Here is a 12,269-nt window from a genome sequence, read left to right on the forward strand (position 1 = left end):
AATGATGTAAATAAAGACTAGAATATAACTTTTTAATGAAGTTTACTGTTAATTTTAAAAACGGAAATATTTAAGAGCAGTTTGTTTTATTTCTATTTGTAGGGGAACATGCACTTGGGTTTGTGAAATTTGTAAGCTTACAATGGAGAGGTTGGATTGAAACCTGTACCCAAAAATGGTTGACACGCATTTCTTATAAATTAATTTACTTGGTTAAGCATCCACTCAGCTTTGTTATATCAAAAGCAAATGAAAAAAGGTTCATAACAATTTAAGAAAAAGTACAGACAAGTACTCTACAACAGAGTGAACACACTATAGAGCAGGGATTACAACTATGACTTTCAAAAGACAGATGTGAAAAACACACACACACACACACACACGAGCGTGTCCATTGCTTCACAGGCTGATTTGAGTCTTCTCAGGTGTTTTTTTCTCCATTTTGTAAAATGTGGTCAAACTCTGTGGTTACACTGTCTGGACTCTTCTTGCTATTATGGTCCACTTGCATGCTGTCTTCAGCAGGAGAGTCCACTCTTGGCTTGGGCTTGGAAACCACCTCTTCACATACATTCACCAGAGTCTGTTGCAAATATAGAAACAAATCAGTAAATGTGCATATTTCATGTAGTCCAAGTGATTTTTGGCATGTTTTCAAAAATGATGATTTAATTACTACTGTACTAATAGTGTGCCTGAAATTTGTCACGCTTTCTAAACAACAATAAAGGTTCCCCAATTCTACACCATTTCTAGTTCGTGTTTAAAGGCTAGATCACACTCCAAGAAAACAACATTCTTTTGTTTTGAATATGAAGCCAGCAAGAGGATGCTGGCCATTCAGTCCTCTATGACCCAGAGGGCAGGCATGATGTAGGCTTCTGCTGTTTTTGACTACTCATTTGTTTATTGCACTTATCACTGACCTTAATACATAGACCTTATGTATTTTGTACTTTTAGTCATCAGCATTGAACCCTGTATTTCTACAGTATTCTAGTTCATGGGTATATTGGGCTCTAACTTACTCTACTGGCTAGGACGTATTCTATGACTAAATGACAAATCACTTTTGTAAGTCACTGGATAAGAGCATCTGCTAAACGCTGTAAATGTAAATGCTGTGAGACCAACTGCTGGCTGAGGGAGCTTTTACTTGCCTGCAGTTTCTCATAGATCTGTGTGCTGTGCACTGCTGGCTCGTCCTCTGGTTTCAGCTGCTCCTGGGAGTACTTCATAGTGGTCAGCCAATCGTGCGTGGCCTTCACGCATGCCCTCACCTTCTCCATGTCTGACTCATCGATGTGGATGTAGCACTCACTCTATGGCAAAGAGCAAGACAAGTTTTTCACCGCTCACTGTGGTGTGACCATGTCACTATGACTCCCGTTTGTCATTTGAACAATGCCGACTCCCTCGTTTATAGAATTTATTGTGTTTGAGAATTGACCCAGTAGAGTAGAAAGGAACATTTTTGATTCAAGAGTCATCTTAGAAATGTTTCTGTACACTTACTCTGATAGCATGTTCAGGATGTTTAACTGTACATAAAACAAATGCTTTTTTGGGGGGTGAATTTTTTGTTTATTGTTGGAATCAATGCTTGTGATGTAGAGTTACTCTAACAAAACCAATTGCCAGGATTCTAAGTGACACATCATATCTGGGACACCAGCAAGCTAAGTGCCACGGTATGCAAAGTTTGGAAAGAAAAACAAAAGTTGAAAAAAGGGTCAGTGAGTACTGTAAACTATTAAGCACGAGAACATGTTTGGCTCATCAAATGCAGTTGAAGTTGCAATTTCTCAGCTCAGCAACTTGGGAGAGAACTACTATAAAGCACACAGTAGCGGCATAAATGCCAAACAGACAGAGGCATCTCACCCCGTTTGTAAACTCTTCCATGACTGCCTTGTATTTGTGTATCTTGGCTGCGAGCTCCTCGAACATCTTGGGTCTCTTCACAGACTCCTGGTATCTGTCTTTTACAGGCATACCCAGCTTCTGTAAGGCAGAAAACAACGCAGCTTTATGTCTCCTAAATTTTGGGGCCATGAAAACAAACTTGGGTTTGGGCTCAAGTTTGTGCACGCCAACCAATTAGCAAGCTGCGCTAGTCTGGAGCTGCAGAGGGATTATGGGAGCTCAATGCAAATGGCTCCAGTCTGGAAACCACAGGGTGCATGCCATGCCAAGTTCAACATGCTGGCAAAAAGCTACAAGTCAATTAAAACTCTACGCTGTGCTTACACTTCCAGCTAATGAGCGCTCAACTCTGTGCCAGTAAGACGCCATCTCAGTCTGATTTATTTCAGGAGGGCAAAGCAAATTAACTGGAGGTCTGAGAGACAAATTAGCTGCACATGTTTTTAAGAGAGATGCAGTGAATACTAAGTAAACAGATGTGTGTTGCTTGATGATAAACAGACAAATGACTCACGTGAATTTCTGCTAGTTTATGGAGATATGTCTGCTTGTCTTGGTCTGCTCCTTCATCATACAACCACGCTTCTATGAGATTCAACAGCCCAGAGAATGTCTGCTGGTCCTGGGGATGAGAATCCACTTTTTCATTAAAATAATCTTGTCTAGATTAAACCAGCAGATCTAAGATGCAATATGCTTTCTAAAACTGTCAGGATTGTCGTTTATAACGGCATTTTGATTTCCAGAGATAACCTAAGATAATAAATGAACAAGGACCTGGGCGACACTTCAAAATGAGTGCCATTATCACGAGTGCCGCATCTCTTTCCCCCTGTGAACTAGTAATAAAAGGGGTCCCATTGAGCAAACAGATGGTTGTCACTCAGTGTGCCCGTGCAGTGTAGTCTGTAAGTGTAGCAGGCTGGTTAGCTCACATCAGCACTCAGGAAAGTGCGATAGGGCCCTTCCAGTTTGTGTCGATAGAAGTACACGTTCTCCTCCACTGCGTTTTTGGCATTGTTCCTCTCCTTCTCCTGTTGGTCTTGCTGGATCATTTGGTTCTGTGAGGAGGGAATGGGGCACCGGTGAGACAGCTTTCAAAACGAGAGAGAAGAACGGGCTGCCCTTCGTCTGCAGCTTTGAACGGCCGCTTTGTGACAGCGCAAGAAATACACGTTTGATTATCTTTAACCTTCTCCAGATAATGACATGATAAGAGCTTGTTTTTTTCAAGGCACATTTCATTCCTTATCTGAGGCTTATAGAAGTGCAGCAACCATCAATCACAGAATGTCAAAAATCCTCTTTAAGGTTCAGAAGAACAGCATCTCTCACAGAACTAGAACATATAGCTGGGACTCTCCCGCCTTCAACAGCTCATCAAAACTCCGGGAAGCAGCATGAATGTTTAAAGCAAACACTACCTCAAAGCCTATGAAGGTGTTAAGGCAATCCTTGGTGAGATGTAGTGTCTTTTCCTCCTCGATAGGCACCGGCATGTGTTTGACCTTCATCTTCGCTTTTTTGGGGTTGGGGGGTTGACTGTTGGGCTCTGCGTTCGCCTGTCGGGAGCAAAAAAGGTGACACGTGTCGGCACCCTCACATGACTTCTCTCTGAGTCAAAACGACTGGTGACATGTGCGCATCATCCACTCACAGGGGCCCACACTCATACGCAAACACTGTGTGTCACCAAGCTGGAAGTGAGAGAAAGCGCTCACTTACAGCACGCAGTGTGTAAGCAAGATTCGGGTCTTTGTCCGTACAGGGACACTTGACTGTTGACTGCTTTTCTATGTCTAGCCGGACCTGTGTCTTGTCCTAGAATCAAAGGCCCAGGTCGCTGACTAGGACATTTGAATGAATGAATGCATACTTCTTTTCTTTACATTATAGCTCCGGCTAAAGTTAATCTATTGTCACCCTCAAATAATCACAGAAGCGTTTGCCCTGTTTTCTATTATTGTGCTCTTACATGTTCTTTTGCATCTCTCTCTGATACTTTCACTGAAGGTCACAACACATTACTATATACAGCATAACACTACTATATATTAGGCAAAATGAGAAATTTAGGACTGAACTAAAGAAATTAAAATATTATTTGTAATTATATCCTTCATTAAAAATAAGTTAATTTTTGTCATTCCACAAAGGAATCCAATAACTCTCACCTGTCCCTCAGAGTCATCCAGGCCATCATGGATGCTGATTTCTTCAGTGTCTTTTTCTTCGGGGTCTGCCTGAGTGTCTGCAGAGCTGACCCTCTTCACCATGGTGGCCGAAGTGACACTCATAATGCCACTGGCGTCTACCTGAACTTTGACCTTCACCTTTGATTTCTCTCCATTGTGCTGGTCTTGGACACACTGCACTTTAAACACACCTGAGAAGCAGTGTGGGAGTATTATTGCGAGGCAGTATCACTCACTCACCCACACATCCTGAGTTATTCCACTTCTCGATTACATTTTAAAAGCCTTTTCTAATGAACAGCTTTCTTTTTTTTTCCTTTGACTCCCAATGGATTTTATTCCCCCCATATCAAACTTCTATTACAGTTCAGGCCTTATTTGAGACTTGTCTGGTTAGGGAGAAAAAGGTACTTGGGGCTGCATTAAAATGAAAAACTTTTCCCCCTCCTTATATAATTGTGTGATTCTCACCAATCTTGGCCTCAGGGAATGGCAGGGATCCAGGATCCGAATAAAAGGCTTCTAAAACAAAGGGTCTGTTTCTGTGGAATGTGATAACTTTGGAAGATGGTGAAGGCTTGTTCTTACCAAATATCTCATGACAACTGGAGAAAGAGAGCAATTAGGAAACAGGCTGAGCATAGCACTCATTCAAATAAATTTGCATTAGATTCAAACAGATGTGCACATAGTTTAAGAGATCACTCTAGATTTGTGGATTAGTGTGTGTTTTTTTTTCTGGCAAGGCTGGGAGTGCTTTATGCTTTGGTCTATTCGTTTGTGAGGAGTGCGTACGATATGGCTTCATCTGCTCCGCTGCTCCAGGACAGAGAGATGGGGAATGGTATAACATCTGTCACTGAGAAATCTCGCACTCTGAATGCAGGGGAGAGCATGGCACACTATAAAAGAGAACAAAAAAAAAGTCTTCACACTGCAGATGAATTCGAATTGCTCCTACCTTACACTTGGTCAAACACCATAAATTCAGGCAACTCATAGATGCAAAGTTTGCCATACAGAAATTATAAATATACACCACCTCAGGACTGTCCTGCTTCAAGATCCACCATACCACAATCCCTAGATTTCCTGTCTTAAATCAATAGGTAACAAGTTAACACTATTTCATATAAAAATGAGTCAGTTTTCATTTGGATACGTTCAGAATTTGAATTTGAATAAGGCGTCTTATGATCCGAGTCCTGGATTCCTCGCACTACAACCAAAGGGCAAGTAGAGAGCTGATTTCCACAGGGAGATCACCCAAGACCTGTCCTCAATCTCACCATGTGATAGAAAGAGCCCAGACCTGTAATGCACATCCTCTGGCCACTGCCTCATCTGCGTTGAGCGTGGTGCTCACATCCCTTCTGAAGAACTTGCTGATCTGGGCCTTCACAGCGGGAATGCGCATGGCTCCGCCCACAATCTCCACGGCGCTGATGTCCTGCAGCTGCACCTGTGCCTGCTTGAGAACAGCCACTAGGGGAACCGTCACTCTCTCGATCAGGTCAGCACACAGCTCTTCAAATTTAGCCCTGTACACAAGTACATACACAGGATTTTTTTTAATTTTATTTTTATTTTTTTTTGGGTAGCAACAGGTCTTCTAGTGCAGCAAACCTGTGCGGGGGGGGGGGGGGGGTGTAATGACAGTCATTAACTGATTGAATTTACACGGTGTCAGTTCATGAAGCTGGTGAGGTAGTGCACACTCTGGTCAAAATCCTCCATTTAAATAAACAAACAGAAAGACAAATAGAATATAACAATGGTATATTAGTCAGTAAAGCAACTTATTTGTAAGTTATTTATCAGTGAACTTATTTGTGATCTAATTTCTGATCTGGTCACAGTTGTTTTCCTTAGGCACTTGTTCCTGATACAGCAACAGATGGAAAGTGGAATCATAAATACACGAGTCCATGTAAACAGTGTAACAGCATGATGATATAGTTACCATCAGGCAGAGTGGAGAAGAGCTTTTTGAGTATAATGCTTTTTTAATTTGATGTTTATAAATATTAAGTATGTATGAGAGGAAACGGATGAAAAACTTGTAAAAACAAATAAAAATCAATAAGATAATGACACAATGGGCCATACAATCGGCCACTTGTTACCATGCACTGATCAGTACACCACTGTTTTTTGTTTACAGGCTCTCTATAATCAATCTAAATCTCTTCTTGTATGTCATGAAACATGTCATGTTACTGATGATAACCACAAAAAGCACAGAAACAGACAATGTGATGCAATTTATGGCAATTATAATTGCATATTGTCAGATCGCCCACACATATCCGCAGGGATATATCTGGTGGAAATTGCCAGGGACTTCAGAGAACTTCATCCTCCTCTGAGCTCAGTGAATAACATGTCTACAGCTACATATCTGTCAATCAACTGAATTGCACATGCAATCCTAGATACAGAAGAGACTGCTCCCAAACCACGAGAGTACTTAAATCTTCAAATTTTATTTTTTTTTTAAGCTGAAGCGTTTCAGAAGTCTACCACAATGATTTCTTCCCGAGACATATATTCACGAGTCGAGGGCAGCTTGTACCTGTTCATTTTCCCCGTCACGTCCTTATCGTCCATGAAGCACTCCATATTGAGAGGAATGTCAGTAGAGTTGCTGCTCATCAGCTTCCTAAGTTTCTCACATTCCTGCCAGAGCCGCTGCACTGAGCGGACCCGGGACTTCACATCCAACTTGTACTTAGACTTGAACTCGGCACAGAAGTGCTCCACCAGCCTCTGATCAAAGTCGCGGCCTCCCAAATATGGGTCAAAAGCAGTGGAGAGCACCTGCAGAAGAACAAATGTGCACACTGGCCTGACGTACATGGCAACTCGTAGAAGGTAAAACACTGAGGCTCAGTGAAACGCAGGCTCACCTTCAGCTTCCCTTTATTAAACGCGCAGGCGGAAACCTGAAAGGCTGAATGGCCCATGTCGACAAAGAACACAACCTTAGGCTTCTCGTTGGGGTCTGGGAAGTCTTCCTTGTATATGCCATAATTCAGTGCCACTGGAAGGATAAATGATGCAAGAATGTCAGAATAATCATCCACGAGATGGGGGGGGGGTATGCACAGCTGGCAGGGTGGATGTACTGAACCTCACATATACCTGCTGTTGTGTCATTCATCAGCTGGAGGCAGTTCAGGCCAGCAATCTTGGCAGCATCCAGCACAGACCTCCTCTCTGAATCAGTGAAGAATGAAGGGATCTACGCATGATACAATCATTTGCATAGCCAAAAAAGAAAAGAAAAAGATGCACAAACAGTCTGACTGGTGTTTACCACAGTTGTGATGTCTATGGGAAAAAATGGTGAGAACATTTCTGATTCACTCGATCTGGGGATGCACTCGGGGTGGGGTGCAGGTTGTTAGTATGGGATACATACATTTGTCAGGCACAGTAAGGCATTTTCTGAATTTCTAACATTTTATCTTTTACATGCCACTTATAACGTACACAGAAACAAATCAAAAGATTTTGAGACCTTTAGGACATAAATGCTGATGCAAAGGACCAGTTTTAAAAGATGCAGGAGAATCTTTCACAAAACTTACTGAGATGACACATTCAACTACTTTCTTCTGTAGGCTGGCCTCTGCTGTCTCTTTCATCTTAGTCAGTAGCATGGCAGTAACCTGTTCAACACTAAACTGGTGCTCTTTCTCCAGGTAAAAAACCTAGACATTAAACATATTGATATTGATGTTATAATTTAATAACAACAAAAATGAAGAAAGGTTATGTTGTTTTAAAAAATGAATGAAGTTACACTTAGTGTCTCTCAGTATGCAAGGATGCAATCAATCAACATACTACAATCAGTCAGTCAACATACTACATGACACTTTTACATCCAAACTACACACTGGTAAGAAGCAGTTGCCAATTGCCCACAGCGTACACCAACAGGACACTACAGCCCCCTGGGGGACTGCCTCAGGCACAGGAAGGGAAGAGAGGATCTTTATATCGGCCGACCTTAAGCAATTATGTGTAGATTATGATCAAGATGTTAGCAAGCTCATTCACTGACAACTGGATAAATTCTAAAAATAAAATACTGAAATGGACAACTTCAAATAGGAAAATTCTGTTTTTGTATATGCTGATTCATCCCAGTCTGAAATATTAGAAAAAAAACACTTATCGTTGCTAGTGAAGAATCCTTAGGATTTCCAATCATTAAAAGATTCGGAAACTACCCTAAAGTGGGTGTTATTCACATTTGCCACTATTTTATAGCAAAGAACCCTAGACTGCCTTTTGTCCAGCTCATCAGTTAGTCTTGGTCAAAGACTTGATCTAGTACACTCATAGCAAGACTTCACTCTGTCAGCGGCCTCGATCACTCCATTGAACGATGTGTTTAATTTGCACCTGCATGAATCCAGCTACTATATGTATTACATCAAACAAATTACAGTACTGTGACTGGGCATTAAGTCATGTGTGAAGGTACAAGAAGCCTTTAAAAAAAACTAGCTCAAGTACTGTGCTTGGAAATTCCCAATCGCAAGTTTACCTTTGCACCAACTCTCCCATCAGCATCATCATCATCATCATCACCACGCAGTGGTACCAAATCGTACGGTAAATTGGCTCTCTCTGTTTGGACAACAGGGTCCTGATACAATCTGCCATGAAGCCTCTTGAAATTGAACACAGTGTTCCTAGGATTGGTAATAATCTAGAAGAGATTACACAAGGGAATAACTCGGACGGCAGATGTAAATAAATATGAGGAGATCGAGATGTATTTACCCGCACAGGCCTGCTACAGGGTCTTATAACACAGTCCGAGTTAAACCGGTTACCAGTCGGGCCTTACCTGGTTTCTTGCAGCGTTACCAACAGATCTGCTCCTTGAACCAAACGACACGACGGCTCTATAAGAGATATGCTAAGACGTTAATGATAATTATAATTATAGTCATTGCAATACAACGAGGACAGAATCCATAATTCTCTGTTACTTCTGCAGGTCAGTGATAATGCACAGATTAATTACTGCCTCCTCTGAAGTTATGATGACAGCAGTGGACGAAGCACAACGACATCGTTCGCAATAGCATAATTCTGTTTGGAAACATGAGCTAAAAGTAGCTCACTGCATGTTCAAGCTTTGTTATTTAAGAATACGTACATGCATATGGATAACGAATTAGATCACACTTGTATTTAGAAACGTAAGGCGTGGCGCCACACTGTAGCCTGACACAAGCTGCAGCTACTCCCTTATATTACTTATAATATATACTTATATTAAGATAGAATAGGCATAACAGAGGCAAACAGCCATTAATGCAGCCCGTCTGAGGAGTGGATCTCGCCTACTCACGGCGTACACCGCTCTGTGAACTCATCTGCCACCGTTTCAATCCCGCCGCTCTTGACCACAGCGATGTAGCAGTTTTGAAAGCCGACATCAAACCCCACGACAGCCATCGCGACGACCCAGCTAATGGCTCAGTAATATCGTGCAGAAATAAAACTAGACTATGATATTGCTAGCGGTAACGCTCCGCAGTAGTTGTGGTCGAGTTCACTACTGCGCCGGCTCCTTTTATAGCTAGTTTACTCCTCGAAGTTTCCAGAACTGACCCCGTCTTGTCTTCATTTCCAGAGCTTTCTGAGCGATGAGGAAGCGCCCGAGCCGCGGTTGCTCTGGCAACGACACGCGGACTTCACGGCACATATAAGCCTTCTGCTTCCGCACACAACATTTGTAAACAGTAATAACAACTTCCTAAGGCTTCGGTATCTAGTTTAGTTATCTTCACGAGCTTAATAAATACATTTTAAAAGGGGCAAATGTCACACTGTATCAAGTGTTTAGATCACGCATTCACTGAACTCTTCAATAAACTTATCATTTACGTTGCTAGCGTTAGCGTTAGCCTGCCGACAAGTTTACTAGCGTCAATCTCAACGTGTAGCGTTATGTCCACCTTTTCCATTTACTGTAACGTAACCTGAATTAAAGTTTCTGAGTTTTAGTACGCACTATAACGTTACTTACAGTGAAGACCCATTCTCTTTCTTAACCTAGCCTATATGCAGTCTGTGACATACATAAGTGTGGGTACAGCGACAGACTGTATGGTCTGTGGTACCACAAACCAGCAACCAGCAATCGAGCAAAACAAACATACAACAAAAAAATCAGCTGAGCTACGAGGTACATGCACCGGGAAGCAGCGTCAAGGATCGACTCACTCAAGCCTAACCGTAGTGGAAATGACCACAAGAGGGCGCACCGGAGGCGCTTTTCGACAGGAAATGCGCTTGCAAATGATCTGAGAGTCAGTGTCCACGCCAGTGCTCAGTACAGACGCTCCGGAGCGGAGTGAAGACTGTCGGTACCGAGGTTGTGGAGTTTCATTATGAACCGCGGTCACTTCCATTTCGGATACAAAACAGCTTTTGTGTTTTGGTCACTCGGTAAGTGTTCTGTGCTCTTAAGTCTCCGCAAAACTGTCCGTGCTCACTACTTGGTGTTTTGTTTAGTTAACAGCTTGTTTTATGTTTAACATTTCTACTGAGGAAACGCAAGAGGAAACGGTGAACAACTTTGTATTGCATGCTAGTTACTGACGGTAACAAGGTATTAATTACTTGTTAACTTTTCCCAAGCAAGCCTCAGTTTTGTGCGATTTATCAGACTAATAGCTACCAGCTCACTGGGCTTGCTGGAGCACTGAATGCTTGCTAGCTAAATGTTTAGGCTTGTTTGGGCTGAAACTTGAGTAGGTTAGGTTAGCCAACTTGGTCGAAAGCCCAGGGGCTCGCCATAATATGAACGTTTTGCAAATGTGTTGCTAGAAACACTCGGTGTACGTGGCTTGCCTTCAAACTTCTCAGGCGTGAGGGATATTTACTTACTCTTTTAGTTTAACTTCACAACAGTTGAAAGCGATGACTGTAAACGGCCCGTTATTTTATAGATATGCCAGATTATATAATAATAATAATAATAATAGACATTAATTAAAAGACCTTAGTAGGCTGTCTGCTGTAACGGTCCATATATTGTTCATGTGCACTGTGGCATCAGTCAGAATTGTCCAAAATGCTCAACACACACCCAGTGTGCAGATGTAGGATAACTTACCGACCTAGCTAATAGCGGAGTTGGATCAAAATTGGCTTACAATCAAAAATGTTTTATATCAAAAAATGTTATGTCAACAGTTGGCTGATTCATTTCCATCTTATCAACAAATATGTCAGCAATATAGTGAATAGATTAGCACCTCGTCTTTTTTGTTGAATGTAATATAGCTAATGAACACACAAAAAGTTGTGTGCTCCTTAAGATCTGTATCTGTCGGAGGACACACCAGCAGTCTGATCGTCCTTATCTGTACTCTTCTGTAATCAGGCGTCGCTTTACATTTCACGTTCCAGTAGACTGTCTGGCCTCTGAAGAAAGACTAGTGGAACGGGAAGAAAATGTTAGGGCCGATGTTTACGGTTGACTCATTTTAGGACGATGAGATTTCTCAAGCCCTGATTTGTGCTGGTGCCCTACTTCGTATAGTCTGAGTGGATGCTTTTACTGAGTAGCTTGTAGATTTAGAGGGAACAAAAATGAAGCACTGCATTGATGGTGGTGTTCGTATTCCACCTTTGCCTCTTTCCCAGAGAGCTTAAAAAGTGATCAGAGAGTGCAGTCCTACCCAGAATTGAGAAATCATGACTCGCGGCACTACAGAGCTACAGAGAGATGAAAATTTGCCTCTCAAGAGGTGTATTAATTACCAGTGGTAGTAACCTGCTTTACATATCATCAGCACCTGAGTTAAAACAGTTTTTCTTTTCATCCCATTTTTCATAATTTCCCCTTCAAGCACAAGTGCTTCGTCTCCTCTGGTCTTTCATTGAGGAGGAGAAGCCCCCTTACTGTATTATTTATGACAGGCAGAATACGGCTTCTGTTTAAATGAAAACATACATTAGCCATGTTCCCACAGGTAGAGGTGTGAATTGCTCATGCCCTGCTAAGACAGACGTCAGCAGGTCCAAATGTGTAAAGACGGTTTTAAAAGCAGTGTTCTCTGTGTGTGTATATGTGAATGTTTCACCTAGTGGCCTTTATAGCAGTGC

At 42.0% G+C, this 12,269-nt stretch overlaps 2 protein-coding genes across 7 annotated transcripts in view; one reads left to right on the top strand and one right to left on the bottom strand.

Annotated features, from left to right (window-relative positions):
- Positions 1-69: 69 nt before the first annotated feature.
- Positions 70-10,349, bottom strand: hsph1 (heat shock 105/110 protein 1). Of its 3 annotated transcripts, none has more exons than XM_027028851.3 (18): positions 10,183-10,349; positions 8,992-9,049; positions 8,686-8,850; positions 7,718-7,840; positions 7,269-7,343; positions 7,034-7,167; positions 6,700-6,944; positions 5,437-5,665; positions 4,920-5,026; positions 4,596-4,729; positions 4,104-4,315; positions 3,655-3,750; positions 3,354-3,491; positions 2,865-2,990; positions 2,444-2,551; positions 1,888-2,007; positions 1,164-1,325; positions 70-586 (listed from the first exon to the last, which is right to left on the bottom strand). In XM_027028851.3, exons 4-18 carry the CDS (start codon positions 7,728-7,730, stop codon positions 425-427), a joined length of 2,061 nt encoding a protein of 686 aa, XP_026884652.2. In that variant the 5' UTR covers positions 7,731-7,840; positions 8,686-8,850; positions 8,992-9,049; positions 10,183-10,349; the 3' UTR covers positions 70-424. The 3 variants fall into 3 exon arrangements, with proteins under 3 accessions (XP_026884652.2, XP_026884651.2, XP_081556134.1); XM_027028850.3 differs by lacking the exon at positions 10,183-10,349 and adding an exon at positions 9,502-10,157 and having other exon boundaries at positions 7,269-7,368; XM_081700008.1 differs by lacking the exons at positions 3,655-3,750; positions 10,183-10,349 and adding an exon at positions 9,502-10,158 and having other exon boundaries at positions 7,269-7,368.
- A 101-nt stretch (positions 10,350-10,450) lies between these two features.
- Positions 10,451-12,269, top strand: part of b3glcta (beta 3-glucosyltransferase a) — a 50,149-nt gene continuing 48,330 nt past the window's right edge. Inside the window, exon 1 of one of the 4 annotated variants that reach the window (XM_081700012.1) lies at positions 10,451-10,604. In XM_081700012.1, coding sequence (XP_081556138.1) covers positions 10,547-10,604 — 58 coding nt within the window. In that variant the 5' untranslated portion in view covers positions 10,451-10,546. The remainder of the gene's footprint in view (positions 10,605-12,269) is intronic. The other 3 variants (XM_081700011.1, XM_081700009.1, XM_027028852.3) reach the window with 3 other exon arrangements.

The sequence above is a fragment of the Electrophorus electricus genome, chromosome 17, assembly GCF_041902795.1.
Source record: "Electrophorus electricus isolate QZ-2024a chromosome 17, ASM4190279v1, whole genome shotgun sequence".
Classification (NCBI taxonomy): domain Eukaryota; kingdom Metazoa; phylum Chordata; class Actinopteri; order Gymnotiformes; family Gymnotidae; genus Electrophorus; species Electrophorus electricus.

Bases quoted from the DNA above. Each gene is read 5' to 3' on its own strand.
- hsph1 (XM_027028850.3), bottom strand. From the start codon at position 9,608: ATGGCTGTCGTGGGGTTTGATGTCGGCTTTCAAAACTGCTACATCGCT. The intron at 3,751-4,103 runs GTGAGAGTTATT...CTTTGATTCTAG, and splicing joins TGGATGACTCTGAGGGACAG to GACAAGACACAGGTCCGGCT. The intron at 2,991-3,353 runs GTAGTGTTTGCT...CCCTCCTCACAG, and splicing joins ACACCTTCATAGGCTTTGAG to AACCAAATGATCCAGCAAGA.